The sequence below is a fragment of the Petaurus breviceps genome, unplaced genomic scaffold, assembly GCF_028583685.1.
Source record: "Petaurus breviceps papuanus isolate PSGF00001 unplaced genomic scaffold, PetGlider_PUasm1.0 37, whole genome shotgun sequence".
Classification (NCBI taxonomy): Eukaryota; Metazoa; Chordata; class Mammalia; order Diprotodontia; family Petauridae; genus Petaurus; species Petaurus breviceps.
Window position 1 is genome coordinate 4,089,935 of NW_027186296.1, and position 16,076 is coordinate 4,106,010.

At 37.6% G+C, this 16,076-nt stretch overlaps 1 protein-coding gene across 4 annotated transcripts in view; it reads right to left on the bottom strand.

The window, feature by feature from the left end:
- The window catches only part of FMN1 (formin 1), a 493,911-nt gene that overhangs the window by 18,248 nt on the left and 459,587 nt on the right, over window positions 1–16,076 (bottom strand). For all 4 annotated transcript variants that reach the window (XM_069097659.1, XM_069097661.1, XM_069097662.1 and 1 more), the window contains one exon: window positions 10,826–10,975. In XM_069097659.1, the coding sequence (XP_068953760.1) occupies window positions 10,826–10,975 (150 nt within the window). The remainder of the gene's footprint in view (window positions 1–10,825; window positions 10,976–16,076) is intronic.

Below are 16,076 nucleotides of genomic sequence, written 5' to 3' on the forward strand. Positions count from 1 at the left end.
AACTGTTACAAATTTGCTTACCTTGGGAAAAACCCAAGACTGATGAGAAATGACAAAGAAAGTTAAAGACCCAAACCACTATCACTTGGCTCTCATGGTTTACTACATATAAATACATTCCCAATTCTACAGTCTGCTTCAGAATATATGGAGATCATATGCTGAAAAACCAGTGAAAGAACAATCAAAGCATGTTTTTGTTGTAGGAATAGCTTAGGAAAGTCTGGCTTGGGTTCCTCTGAGGGGTAGAAGAGGCTTTTAACTAGAAAAGACTGCTATAGTTGGCTCTAGACCCTACAGGTGGGAAGAATGAATCACTATTCTCCAATACTGCATTAAGTAGTGTGGTGCAATGTGAGGGAGCTCTGCTCACACTTCTCTAAGGCATGCTTCTCCAAAGTTCCCAAAGTTCCTGCAACCCACTGAAGAAAACCAGATGATTTGCCAGGAAGTGTCTGGGGGAAAGGAACCAAAAATAACAGTGATGGCACTCATAATACTGCTAAAAATCTCTGGTCTGTCTTTGAGAGAGGAAGTAAAAAGAAAGGAGATGGGTAAAGATACAAGGAAGTTATAACAGTGGTCTATCAATTCTTGTGCTCTCCAAATGACCTGAAAGCTAAGTAGAGTCAGGCCAGAGTTGAACACCCAGAGGAAGGGACATCACAAAGCAGATGCAAGAAGATAGGCAGTTGATGGTTTGGCAGTGGGTGCCAGTTGATGCACACACTCAACTCCTCAGTGACAATTAAGAGTTAACCAAAAGGCAATAATTTTCCTGGTTAGGAGGGTCAGGGGGATAACCTGCATTGAATTTTTGTTTGTTTGGCAGGCATTAAGAGTCTTGCAGATAGATCTTTTAGAGGAGAGGAATGGAGGCATAGTGCCTTGCAGATAAAAGGGACTTAATAAATATGTTTAATTTAATTGAAGCAGTAATAGTCCATTTTTCCTGAACACTGCCTCAGATGCATTTTTTTACTTTGCTCTAGGGAGGTGGTATGATTTCTCCTGGCATTCTTAAAGTCAATACCCAGCAGCAATTTTAGGAAGCAATTTTTAATGTCAGGTTCAGTTATCACTATAAGAGTGGCAATGTTTCATTATGGTCATAGAGAAGAATAACTGTGCAGATTCAAGGAGGGATTTTGGAACTAGCCTGGGGCAAGGAGGGGCCCCAGGGTCATACTCCTTTAGCTAGGTGGCATAAAGGAGAGAGGGTTGAACTTGGAGTCAGAAAGACCTCAGCTGGAGTTCTACCTTGAACACATACTGGCTGTGTGACCCTGGGCAAGGCACCTACCCTCGATTACTCAGCTTCAATTTCTTTATTTCCCTCAGTACAATGGACATAATAATAGCATCTCTCTTATAGGGTTGTTTTGAGGATCAAATGAGATTATATGTAAAGAACTGTAGAAATATTAAAGCTCTGTATAAATGCTATTATTATTATGAATTCATGCCACTTCTGGAAGCATTCCCAACTTTGTTCTTTATGCTTTTAATAACAATTCCTTTTAGTGGTTAATAATTGTGACAACTGGTAAAATGGTAAGTAAAGTCATGCTGTGCTTTGTACCTTCGGAAAAAAAATATATGTGTGTGTATATGTATGTGTCTGTCTGTCTGTCTCTCCCCTAGTAGTTCAGGTTGTCAAAGTCAGTGAAATATGGTAAGTAAAGCCAGTCTCCTTCATTAGTAATAAACAAACAAAACCCTTGTGGAACCATTAAATTTGACCTAGACAATGGATAATGATGAAATGGTGATAATAATTAGGATAGTAGCTGATAAAAGATTGATAATCTCTGGGAAATACTGCTGAAATTTAAGAAAGTATGACTTCTAATAATCCACCTACATACAGTAGCTGAAGTAAGAAGTACAGATAATGCAAAATAATAGATAAGACAATGCACATTTCTCTTTGGAAGACAGTCCGATAAACCCTTTGATGCCTGATACTGGCCCTAACTCTCTCTCATAGGTCAGTTCTGTTGGGGACCTAGGGTATTCTGAAATAGTAAGAAAACTGAAAATTAATCTTAGAAATTTTTCTTTTAAAAAGCACCATCACTTACTCACTTAGGAGTGTGAAAGTGAGTGTGTGTGTTTGCCTATTATATGGTGGTGAGAGAAGACATTAAATTTTATACCAACCAAACTCATCTTCCCAGCCTCCTAGGTAAAGATTCTTCTTTTCCCCTTTGAGGAAGCTTTTCAGTGTCCAATATATCAGTCACAGAACAAGCCACTTCATAGTTTTCAATGTGATATCACATGGAGAACCAAAACACACTCTAACTTCAAATGATTAATTAAAGAACAAAATTCCCTCATATTTCCATGGCTTCTTTTCTAGGCTACAGGGGAGTAAGAGTGGAGGGTGTCCTTGGACTTGTCCTGGAATGCACAATCAGTTAAAACCAATCACTCTGCACCTAGCAGATGTAACACTCCAAACTAACCAGGAAACTGAGGTGCAGAGTGAAAGGAAAGAGGTCAGAAGGAGTTACCTAAGTTAATAGCTTTTAGACTGAAGTTTTTAGCCCCATAAAGTAAATCTGCATTTTCATAGGGGATTCTCAACTTGTCCTTGGAAAAATACTGCCTTGGTTATGAAAACATGCGTGATGGCAGGTACCAAGTCCTTGTTTTTTAGTTATAAAACATACTTGTGTCACTTGCTCAACCTCACCCAGTACCAAAAATGGTATAAGGTGTTTGGAAGGATGGGTGGGGGGAGATATTTTTGGGTAGGTAAGTTTTCTAGCCGGCCCTCAAATCACACCATGTAGGTGTGTCATGAAGGCAACCTTCTATTCCACCTCCACCCAAAGGCTGGCCTTGTCAAGAGCTATATAGACAAATAATCTTAAAATTCTGAAGCTGGATCTTAGAAGGAGTCTTACTTTGGGTTTCCACTGCTTACTGCCAAGGAAGGGGAATGGAGTGAGGACAGATCCTTCCTAAAGTCCTTATTTGAGCTCCCTCTGTCTCTGTGCCTGGTGAAATCTTACTCATCCTTCAAGATCTAGGTCAAATCTAGCTTACCAGATCTGGCTCGCTCCCCTCCCTCACATTTTCCCTATTAGTATCTTTCTTTTCTTCATCATTCTCATAGCATTCATTTAATCATTTCTTTTGCACACATATTCAACACAAATTCCAATTATATAACTATATGGTTACCGAGTATGTATTTCTTACTTCATACTATATGGTAAGATCCAGGAAACATAGGACTATGCTTTATTTATATGCATAATCCCTTCACTTTGTGCATTTCCAAATATCTATCGGTTATCTCTCCTTGGATGTTCCAGTATCACCTGAATCTCAAATATATGCAAAAGGGAACACATTACCTTTCTTCCAATTGGCTCACCTTCCCAACCTCCCCATTAAGTCAAAGTTGTTATCATTTTTATAATGAATAAATGAATTGAATGAAGTGCCCTAACTCTCAGTAGCAAGAAAGACACCTCTGGTTTTGAGTATTCTAATATAGTTAATTCTAGCAATGTAAAAGGAAGAAGTAAGGTATTCCAACTTAGGATTCAAAGTAGAGAAGATGGGACCAAAATGATCCCATTTACCAACCTGAATATCCCTTGCCCCTCTTTTCCTCCAAATTAATCCCTTTGGGCTTCAATAAGGATAAAAAAGAGGCAGCTAGGTGACTCAGTGAATAGAGCACCAGCCCTGGAGTCAGGAGGACCTGAGTTCAAATTTGACCTCAGACACTTAACACTTACTAGCTGTGTGACCTTGGGCAATCACTTAACCCCAATTGCCCTGCCTTCCCCCTCCAAAAAACCTCCTCCCCCCAAAAAAATAAGGAGAAAAAGGAAAGGGAAGGGAAAAAGAGAGTTGGAAGAGAACAACTGGAGAGGTGGTACAGTGGGTGGGGAACCTGAGGCCTTGAGGTCACATGTGGTACTCTAGGTCCTCAAGTGCAGTCCTTTGACTGAATCCAAACCTCACAGAACAAATTCCCTTAATAAAAGAATCTGTTCTATAAAACTTGGACTCAGTCAAAAGACCACACCCAAGGACCTAGAAAAGCCACATGTGACTTCAAGGCTGCAGGTTCCCCACCCCTATCACCTTCTTAGAAATAGGGGGCTAGAACTAAAGTCACCAAATGAGAAGAGAAGAGCTGCTTTTCCTTGTCCAATGCTTTTCCTATCTGCTTTTGGACGGTCCCAGACCCTGCTCTAATTTAATGTAATGAGAATCCAAGGACACCTCCTCATGCCTTCCCAGAGCTAAATTAAGAGTTCCCTTGAGTTCTCATTCAACTTGGACTCTTGATTGCATTCCAACAATATCACAATTTAAATTAATCAAATGATGGCTTACTGCCTGCAGCAGGAAGATTAAGGAAATAAATATACACATATAGGGGTGTGTGTATACATATACATATATACACACACAGGAATTATATGATTATAAAGGTTGTTAAAGACAAGTAAGTAGGTTAGTAAGGAACGATGGAATTTTTCTTTCCTGAAGATCTTTTTTGATGTGGGAAGAGAATAGGCATTTATCGTGGGCCTACCACATTCTGTGTACTGTGCTAAGAATGTATTTGATCCTCACAATAATACTGGAAGGTAGGTGCTATTATCTCTACTTTACGGTTGAGGAAACTGACTCCAACTTTTATGACTTTTTGCAACTATAGCATATGAACTGAGTCTCAGTTTCCCTGTTGTAAAACGGGGATAGTAATATACTACCAAGTTCACTGGGCTGTTGTTTGTGATCTTTAAAGAGCTGTATAAATGTATGATACCTTTGTAATGCCCATAGCACAAGTAGGGTATTAGGCACACAGTAGATGTATAATAGATCTCTCCTAATTGATGGTGCTACCTTTTAGACATAGGATCATAGATTTAGAGCAGGAAGGGAACCACTGAGTCCAACTCCCTCATTTTATAGATGAAGAAACTGAGGCACAGAAAAGTTAAGTGACTTGCTAAAGGTCACACAGCTGGCCAGTTTCTCAGGCAGTATTTGAACTTAGCTCTTCCTGACTTCTATGTCCAACTCCCTCCACATTAAGTGTGGAGTCATTTTTTCAGTCATGTTTGACTCTTCATGACATCATTTGGGGTTTCTTAGCAAAGATCCCAGAGTGGTTTGCCATTTCTTTCTCCAGCTCATTTTACAAATGAGGAAACTGAGGTAGACAGGGTTAAGTGACTTGCTCAGTATCACATACCTTGGAAATTTCTGAGGCCAGATATGAACTCCAGAAGAGGACTCTAGGCACAGCATTCTATCCACTGTGTCACCTAGTTACCCTCTACATTATACCATACCAACTCTCTAAAATCATACAGCATTTACTTAGGGGTAGTCTTTTTTATTTGACAGAGGGGCAGAGAAACTCAAAGTTCAGGTGTTGTCAGTCAACACCAGTTGAAATTTAATCATAAAGATTAGATTAGATAAGCTCCTTGAGAGCAGGGTTTTTTTTTTTTTTTTTGCTTCTCTTTGCATTTCTAATACTTAGTAAATGTTTATTGACTGACAGAGAAGGTAAATGGTCTCTGGAATTCCACTGCTACTCACAGGATTCCATTTATAAATCACAGTATGACTGTTCTATCTGTACCATAATCAACGGTCCCCAAGTTACTTGAATGAGTGACCATGCCTCTCCAAGAACCTGATCTCTTACTCCAAAAAGGCAGTAAGTTCTGATTCTGACATTTCCTGTCTGTTTGACCTTGCAGTCTAATTTAAATGCCCTTAATATAACTTAATTTATTACTTTAAAAAAAAGATGAAGTGTGAAATTTTTCTGGATGAACTCTAACACTATACTTTTACCTTTTGTGAATAGTTATCAGATCATATTTTTATACTCTATTATCTTGAGGATTCCTTCTAGTTCTAAATCTTATTATCCACTTTGGTAGTGAGAAAGAATTTATTCATAGCTCTTGAAACTACCCACAGTAGCAACAATGTAAGCTTATATATGGCCACATCAGTTACAAGAGATGTACTTTAAAAAAATCAACTCAAAATTTAGTTGGGCTTGAAAATAAAGTAACCACTTCCTTATTCTGTATAATAACTGTTATGTGTATAATGGAATCTCTCCTTTGCACTTCCCACGAAGCTCACCACACTCCTTATTCACTCATTACCTTCCCATTGTGGGCTCTTTAAATAGGATAGCTGTTTGGTTTGGCTCAGAGTGAATGAATAATTACCAATAATATTCCCCATGTGGTTTCTCTGGGAGGTTTTTACCTTTTGTGAATTCCAATGTATATTTGGTAGGCAGGCCTTCTCAATTAGGTATTAGAGTATTTTATAATGAAGGTATCCCAGTTATAATTAAGCAGCAGTAGCTTTTGGGTTATGAAATTCACAGAAGCAAACTCAAAACAGAATGTTACCAGACAGTGAGGAAGACTGAACTGCTCTTTGTAACTATGTCGCATCACTATTGTCTAGATCCTTCCCAAGAATCACTGAATATTAAGAACTGTCAGAGATCTCAGAGATAAATCTCATTTAACTGGCTCAGTTGACCTAGGGGTGGGCAGGTCTAAGGGAACTGAATATTTGGAGTGGCCCTAGAGGGAAGATGAGGAACCTGAGCCCTAGAGAAGTTAAGCCATTTTTCCAAGGTAAATAGAAAATTAATGCAAAACTAGGTCTTGAAGCTAAGTCTCTTGACTTCATATGGTACTTCTTTTCCTTCATCATGAAGACTCTTAGAAATATAGATGACATTTATAAGTACAAAATATTACATAATGTTTTAATATAATATATACACATAATATTACATTTTAAAATACATATTTTACAATAAATTTTATATAATAAATTTATAATATATAAAATAAATTTTATAATGCACTTTCTAATTTATAATAAATTTATAAGATAGTATTTAAATTTTATAATAAAATATATTATATATGTTTTAAGTGGGAATTGTGATATCACTGTCATATGGAATTCCCAGTAAGGAAACTCCCATTACCAAAACAGATGAGTACCTGCTCTGTAATTTAGAGAGATGGTGGGGGCATTGAAAGTATAAGTGACTTGTCAAGGTTCACACAGCCAGTATTTGTCAGAACTAGGACTTGACCCAAGTCCTCCTTACTCTGAGATCAACTTTCTATTTAATAGGTGACACTATTTTATAGACAAGAAAACTTTGCTTAAAAAAATTAAAGTAACTTGCTAAAATCGCAAAGGTAGTAAATTGGGAAACGAGGCCAAGTCTTCTGACTTTAAGTCCAGTACCCTTCCCATTCTACTAAATTTTCTTAAATGTCTGGGTATAATAGTCTGCAACATGTCTAGTCACAGAGTTGTACAAATATAAAACTTAACAAACACCAACATAAAACAAAATTGGTGCCACCTCCACCCCCATCCTCTGTATTTCTTGAGGTCAAATTTAGTTGCCATTAATATAACTTAATTTACTTAAAAAAAAAAGATGAAGTGTAAAATTTTTCTGGATGAACTCTAACACTATACTCATAGTTTTTGTGAATAGTTATAAAATCATGTTTTCATAAGGGCATTTATTTTAGGTTACAATTGAATATTCAATGTTGCTAAACGCAAGTTGATTTCTGGAAGAAATATGGCCTTAAATTCTAATGGTCTACTTCTATTCTTATGGTATGTTATAGTGGGAATTTCTTTGGTCTATCAGTTGGACTAAATTGCCACTGAGGTTTCCTACCAACTTTCAAAAATTCTGTAATTCTCTGATTAGGTCTGTCATGCATCCTCAGTGAAAATGGTGCCAAAATGGTAAGGCATGTCCAGTTTAATGGTGCTTTTTACAACTAATAACTAATAGCTCAGCCCAGTGCTTGGCACAAAGTAGTTCCTTAACAAATATCCATAGGTCAATGACTAATAGTTACTAATATTTACATAGGGCTTTAAAGTTTGCAAAGTACTTTACATATGTTATTTGATCCTTACAACAACCCTGGGACATAAGTGTTATTATTATCTCCATTTTACAGATGAGGAAACTGAAGCTGAGAGAGCTTAAGTCACCTGCCCAGGGCTCCACAGCTATTAAGTGACTAATGAAGGATTCAAACTCAGGTCTTCAGGCCTTAGAGTCTGGCACTCTTAAATGACACCTAGCTATTGTGAAAATGCAAACTGATTACTGTAAGTCACCACAAGGATCATTACATAAGTCTGAGGGGACCCAAAGAACAAAATATCTGCCATTTCGGAAATGGTACAAGCAAAAGTCCTCACTTCCTGATTATATTTCCCTTGAGAAATTCTGCATGAGGGAGTAGCAGACAATAGCCAAGATCTTTAAATAGGTTCCTATTATCATACATATACATGTTTACAACTCAATTAATAGTTTCATCAAAATATTTTACTAGCCGTCATTAATATGGAAAGATTTTCTCTTAAGTTAGAAATCAGGGCGTTTCCACAATACAAAGAATGGTTGGAATGAAGAGATGCCCAAGATTGCCAAATCAAAGGCTTCAAAAACTCTCCATCTTAAAAACTTTAAACTCAGGATCCTTAAAAGGTGTTGGTTTACAGAGTACAAAGTGGGCAGTTGTTTTTCAGAAAGCAAAGCTTAAAAAAAAAGCCTATGAGGGCAAGTTGGGGAAAATGTCACTTTAAAGAATGGTGAGTTCTATTGCCTTGGCAGAAAGATGATTGTTCTGGTCTGAATGGGCAAGAGAGTTCACTTCTCTGGCAGAGTGACACTCATTAATTTGTGTACTATGTGGAATTTCAACAGACATTAGAATAAAAAATAACTAATTGATTTCTCTTCTTGTTCTGATTTTTTTGGGGGGGGGGCGGCTGGGAAATCTACTTTTAAGATTCCAGACCAAGTGGTAATTGGACAGAGAGACCCTGGTTAGATACTACTGGATTTTATGACTAAGGTTTGTGTATGGAAAACCAACGACAAGGCTACTCCATCAAAAAAGCAGGGGATTAGGTGTACCATCTTTTACAGGGAGTTTGTAAAACACAATATTCATATTATAGAATTGCTACAGTAGAAAGAGAAGTGGTTCTGGTGTCAGAGAACTTGGGTTTAAATATTGTGTCTGACACGTTACTCATGTGACCTTTGGCAAATCACTTGAACTCCCTGGGCCTCAGTTTCTTCTTATGAAAAATGAGGGGATTGGATTAGATGGCCTCTGAAGTCTCTACCATATCTAGGGTTATTTATGTTTCCGTGCTCCCAAGAGTGTTAGTGTCACAACAGCAGAAAGGCAGTTAGTTGGATATTAAGATTATTAGGATTTTGCTGCAAATTCATTGTTTAACAAAGGTGTCTTAATCTCTTCTTCAGCTGCATGGAGCTAGGTTTCCTAAGGTGGAGAGGGTGGGAGGAAGAGAATCTCTAAAATTGTTCCCCGATAATGTATCACAACAGTAGCAGATAGCATTGTCATTTAAATCTCAGAGAAAGTACTGTAATTCAAAAAGAACAAGTATAACCCTAATGAAAAGATACTAGAAGACAGCTCCCTGCTCCCACTCCTCTGCAAAAGCAGGAAGTGGAATATTGCAAATCTTTTCAGATACTTTAATATATTGACTAGTCTTGCTGATTTTTTAAATTATCTTCCACTTTTCTTTTTTTCTTAAAAAATTTTGTTTTGTGGTTATATAGGACAACTTTCCAGTAAGAGGGAGGGGGCACAGTGTAGGAGGAAATTTAGACAGCATAATAACAAAATATATAATTAAAATTTATTTTTGAAAAAAAAAAACCACTAACTCATCAAAGACCTCAAATTTAACTTTTGAGGCATGACATGCTAAGACCTAAATATCTTTCCCCCCCCACCCCAGGTATAAAATCATAAGCCAAAATCTCTCTATTTTATAATTTCAGGGTTATAGAAAGGACTGAGAGTCAGTAGTGAGGAATAGGAATAACCTTCAATGAATATTTAGTGTAGATCCCATCTGGGGGAATAGTTTCCTTTACTCTGGGAGATTCTTTTTTTTCTTTTCACTCCTAACCAGCTTGCCTATACATCTGTTTTGCAGGAGTTCAGACCTGTTTGAAGTCTGGACCGATAGGACTCCTTTAAGAAGGATGGCAACCTGCTAGAATCAGTTACAGTCAGGGATACAGGCAGGGATGTTCCCTATGGTAAACACAAGGCAAAATCCAGCCTTTCCAAGAAAGAAAACAAAACCCAAACTGACTTGAGGCCGAAGTTTTCCTTCTGCTCCCAACTAATAAAATCAAGAGGTTGCAATGAGACCTAGCGGCATGCAGTTTGATGTCCTGAGCAGGATACAAGGAGTCAGAAGTGGCGCTGTAAATCCAGCGTGGGGCTTCAACATTGTGTTAAGTGTGGCCTGAGTCTCAGGGACTTCCCTTTGATGCAAGTTCAGTATATTAATGGGAAAAGCATTCACTTTTATTTGTCTGTACTGTCTGCGACAGCAATACCACCTCATTTAGGCCGGCCCAACATGAGAATGCCCAGAGAAGCAATCTGTTGCAAATTAGCACTGCTCCCCTTTCATTTTACTAGCTAGTAATTGGAAGGGGTTAAGAAAGTGTAACTTATCAGATCATGTGTGTTTATCTGCTTGGGAGGGGGGTGTGTGCAGCAAGCCTTCCCTGAATTTCCCTATGCACCCCGAGGCAATAATCTTTCCTTGATGTCCACTTGATCTGAAAGCAAACACTGACGCCTGTGAAATATGGGAGTGTAATTTGTTAAGTTTGGGAAGGCAGTTTCCCAGACTCCTGAAGGGAGTATTAATGACTTTATTAGAACCTTACCTTTCTTTAGAAATATTTTTACTCTCTCGTTTCCAAATGGTCTTGAAGTCACTACAGAATTCATACCACACCATAAACACATAGTTGGGCGTGATCTCCTTCTCGCCGGACTTTGGCTTCATCCCAAAATATCCTACTGTTCTTTCAAAACTGCAGGAGAGAAGAAAGATGAGAGAGGGAGGGAAACTATCAACACATAAGCCCACTGGGGGATCTAGATTTCCCACAAGCTTGGTTTCTGACTCAGTAGCTCAGTCTAATAATTACTGTAAATTCAACCTTGGAGAGTTTCACAGCCCTGACCACCAAATATGACAGTCTTCAAACTCTGGGGTTGTGTTTTTTTTGGGGGGGGGGGCATAATTCTGGGACCTATCTTTTTGTCTAGGAACCAAAATGTACAATTCATGTGTGTGTGTGTGTGTGTGTTGGGTGGTGGCAGAGTGAAATAAGAGGGGAAAATTTTGTGTTCCACTCTTCTCCCCCACACAAGATGTAAAATCATGATAATATGGGGTACAATGAATGCTGAATATAGGCACAAGGTAGGCATAAGAAGATTTGGGGTCTAATCCCAAATTCTGCCATTAACTAGAGGTTTGACCTTTGGTCATTCCCTTGAGCTCTCTGGGCCTCAGTTTCTTTCTCTGCAAAATGAGGGAGTTGGACTACATGATGGTTATGGTTCCTTCCAGGCCTAATATCCTATGGCTCTGCTTAGCCCAGCATAATTCAATATAATATATTTCAACATAATATTGAATATATGTTGAATATAATTCAACATAAACAGACTCATATCAACTCATATAGCATAGCTGGTACAACCAAAGTCAGATTTGCTTGGGAGCTGGGAAGATGTTTGGACTATAAGAAAATTTCTTGTAAATATCTAGTAAGAAAAAAAAAACCTGAGGCCTCAAAGAAAAGAATCTTCAGATCTTGTGGATCCTTTTTTGTACTCTTTGTTGTTCACTTGTTTTTAAGTTGTTTTTGACTTTTTGTGACCCCATTTTGGGTTTTCTTCTCAAAAATACTGGAGTGGTTTGTCATTTCCTTCTCCAGCTCATTTTACAGATGAGGAAACTGAGGCAAACAGGGTTAAGTGACTTGCTCAGGGTCATGCAGCTAGGACATGTCTGAGTCCACATCTGAGCTCAGAAAGAATAGACTCCCCAGGTCTAATAATTTATCCACTGTACCACCTAACTGCCCTTCTGCACTCTAGTTTTCTCATCTATAAAATGGGAATAATGCCAGTACCTACCTCACAGCATTGTTGTGAAGCTCAAATAAGGTAAACTATCTAAAGCACTTTGCAAACCTGTAAAGTATGACATAAATGCTAGCTATTACTACAAGCAGCTAGGTGGTATAGTGGACAAAGTTCTGGACTTGTAGTCAGAAACACCTGAGTTCAAATCTGGACTCAGAAATTATACTAGGTATGTCATCTTGGACAAGTCACTTAATCTCTCTCAGCTTCAGTTTCATCATCTGTAAAATGGGGAAAATAAGAATGCCTACTTCACAATGTTGTAAGAATCTGACATGTCCCTTACAAGCCCTAAAGTGCTATGTAAATATTAGTGATTTTTAGTATAGAAATGCTTAGATCCCCCAAACTTTCATTCTTTGATTAAATATAACGCTCTAGGTAGTCAACAATTTTTATTTCTGAACTTAAGCCCTGCCCTTATTCACTCCTCCTTTTCTCTGCAAGTACCAAAAGGCTAATTTGCCAGAGGCAAGCACGCTTCAGTGAAGGGACCTCTTTCCTAGGGCGTTGGAAAGTAATCAAAGGAGTTATGACCAGCAAGGTTTATGACTCCGTGCACTATCATCTCCTGCAGGCTCCACATTTTTGTGGCCATTCTGAATATAGGACTTCTATTGGAACTCTGTTCATCAGTGATTATAAAACTCTGAAGTCCCTTTACTATTATGATTCATACTTTCATCTCATTTTCAATTACTGGGCAGTATGTATCTCATAAGATTTTTTATCACATTTCACAGATGAACTGCTAATTGATTCCATGGCCATGATTAGGCAAGACCCAAGCTAGAACTACAGCTCAGAGTCCTATAAATTCTTTTTGCTTCTGTAAAAAAAAAAATCTGTTTTTAGTACAAATTAAAAATGTTGGTCAGGGACTTTTTCATCCTAGTTATTAAAAGAATGGAAGTACAGGAAGGGAGCAAGACAATAATTTTAGTGGCTTTCTAAGAGAATGAGTCTTGTAATTTTAAACATACATATTTTGATAACCAGAAAAACAGAAATAATAAAAACAAAAAAGAGATGTTCTCTTTTTTTTCTTTTTGAACCAGATGCAAAATTTTAAGAGTATGGGAATAAAAATTCCTAGGAAACCAAAGGAATAGTCAGAAGTAATTTTTTCTGTTAAAAAAAGTTCATTACCATGGAAACAAGTCACAAATTAGATAACAGAAGAGTTTATTGTGGAATATTTAGAGGGTATGGATTGTTATATCTGGAAAGAAATTTTTAGAGATTATCTAGTTCTAACCCCTCATTTTAAAAATGATGAAAATGAGTCCTAGGTAGGTGAAATAATTTCCCCAAATTAGTTACTTGTAGAGACAGGATTAGAATCTAGGTATCCTGATGCCAAATTCTACTCTTTTTTTTTTTCTATCACAGTTCCATATCTCTCTTGGTAAGTGGGATGGGTATTTAAAAAGGAAATATTTTTTTCTGCTTCAGGCAGGCAGTTTTAATAAACTTTTGTTTTTCTTTACCCATTCTAAAGGTCTGGTGTATAGTACATAAAATATTTCTTATTAATTTTCTCCCTTTTTCTTTCACATTTATTTCATACATGTATACACAATCAGTAAGTCTACCTTTAGCACTGAGAAATGTGTTCCAAGAAAGAGGAAGGAGAAAAAGGATACCTCCTTCCTCACCAGCAGCATGAGGCAAAGGGGTAAAAAACAAACATTGTGTTTGAATGGATCCACAGACTCCTGATGATACTATAAACACTGAAGCCATTTCAGGGAATGACACTATGAGTTGGAGAATTGCTATTATCACAGGGAAGGAGAAGAGCATGTCATCTTCTCTGAGGTTTCGGTTTCCCAAGACATAAACAGTCTAACCATACACACTCATTGTCCCCCTCCCTGGGATTCTGAGGCCCTGTTAGCTAACACTTACTGGGGTGAAAACTAAAGGGAATGCTGAATTTCAGCAATTCTGCCTGTATGTTTTGGAAATGAACAGCAAATGTACCTCTAGAGAAACCAGAGAAAACAAATTGTTGGAAGATGAACTAGCTTGGCTAATCCCTCCAACTTTACCAAAGACCAAACACTTGATTTGAGTCAATCTTTGTTACTCTCCTCAAGGAAAACCTAGAAATTAAACCTACAACTATATGAAAGGTTTAGAATACTAGGCTCCAGATGCAACATGCTTTTCTTTTAGAATTTAATTTCAATAAGTATTAAAGCTGGCCACTCTAAATAATCTAAAAAAAGCTTTCATGTCTGAATAATAATAACTAGTCATATTAATAGATTATTCAAGAGCAGGCAAATAGTCTCAAACAAAGACAGCAGTAGAAAGGACAACCATGTTTCTTATATGTCTCACAGTAGAATGATAATACATGAAAGTACCTTTCAACTTAAAAAAAATGGATTCCTAACTGTATGTTTTATATTCAAATGACTCTTTTCCTACCCTGAAATTATTCCCTTAATTATCCTCTTTTTTCTCCTGCAATTTCCTGTCTGATTTATATCCTTTTAATTCAACCAAAATTTTGGCATAGATAGTGACTGTATCAAAGACCCTCCCTCCCCCTTCCAGCAAAGAGAATTGTTCTGTATCTTCTCTTAGGCAAAAATCCCAGGAAACTATTTACAGTGTAAGATCCCACACTGGAACATGTTCATTTACTGTTTTCCATGTATACTCTTCAGAATCTGCTTAGGAAAAGCAAATACTCTCTAGCCTCAGAGTAAATTGTTTCTCTTGAGGATAAAACTGAAGAATTGACCAAATCTTGCATGAATATTACAACACCGACCGCCAACCTCCTTTTAAGAGGACAACTAAACAATTGCGGTTTCCACATTAAAGATGGTGTCTAACATTTTTTTTTCATGTCTGTCATGAAAGCTAGACCACCTTCACCACAAAGCCACAGAAAATGCTGACAATGGCCATTTATGGCCTCACTCAGCATAGCTAATGCACTACAGCAGCCTCACCCACTCAGGTGGACCTCTTTTCTTAAAGCTTGAACAAATATAGCAAACTGAATTTCTACCCTTGAAAGTGGTATCCTGAGTGTTCTGCTAGCAGCACCTTCTTGGGATTCCCTACATGAAGAAAATAACTGCACTATCAAGCAAGCATATTCCTTTATACACTGGGAAATGAAAGAATAAAATATACTCAGGGGAAAGGTACCTTTCAGGGCTTCTTAAACTTTTTCCACTCTTGTTAGCATTGCATGACATGCACAGTGCAAAGTGTGCATGCTTTGTGTTCAGAACCGAGGCTGTAGGGAAGTGGTGACTTGCAAAAGGGCAAGCACTGCCAGAAACACCTCAGATTCATTAAACATTTGATTTTTAATTAATTTTTGGTGGTAGCACATTCAGAAATCTTTTACTGTTGCCAAATTTGTGGGACCTACAGTTTAAGAAGTGCTGCAACAAAATCTAAGATTATAACTACAACTATATCCCCCCCCCACCCAAAAAAAAAATCACAGGGTGGAAGAATTATGATGCCAAGGGGATTCTATACCTAGAAAACTGAAAACATTTTTCCTAAAGTTCCTACCCCAGCAAGTCCACAATGTGAACAGATACAGTTGGACTGATGACCAGATGATGTGTCCTGTCAGTGTAATCAGTGTAAATGGAACTAAAACATTTTCCTACTCAGTGCTTGGAAATCAATGGGTTTCAAAAAAAAAATAAACAATTGATATCTAGTAGTAAGACAGAAACTTATGTTAGCAGCATGGAATAATAGGGTGTTGTACTTTATTTTTCAAATATCCAATGTTTTTCTTATCCAATTTTTGAATGCTGTGGGAATTTTGTCCAACATCTGGACCAGGTCTTTGCTGGTTATATGCTTTTAATTTGAGAACCTCTAAAGCATTAGCTCCCTGCTTAACTTTGCAAAAGGGAGTGTTGGGTTGCTTGAACCATGCAAGAGAAATAAAAGATGTTAAAGGAATCATCTTCTCAATTAATT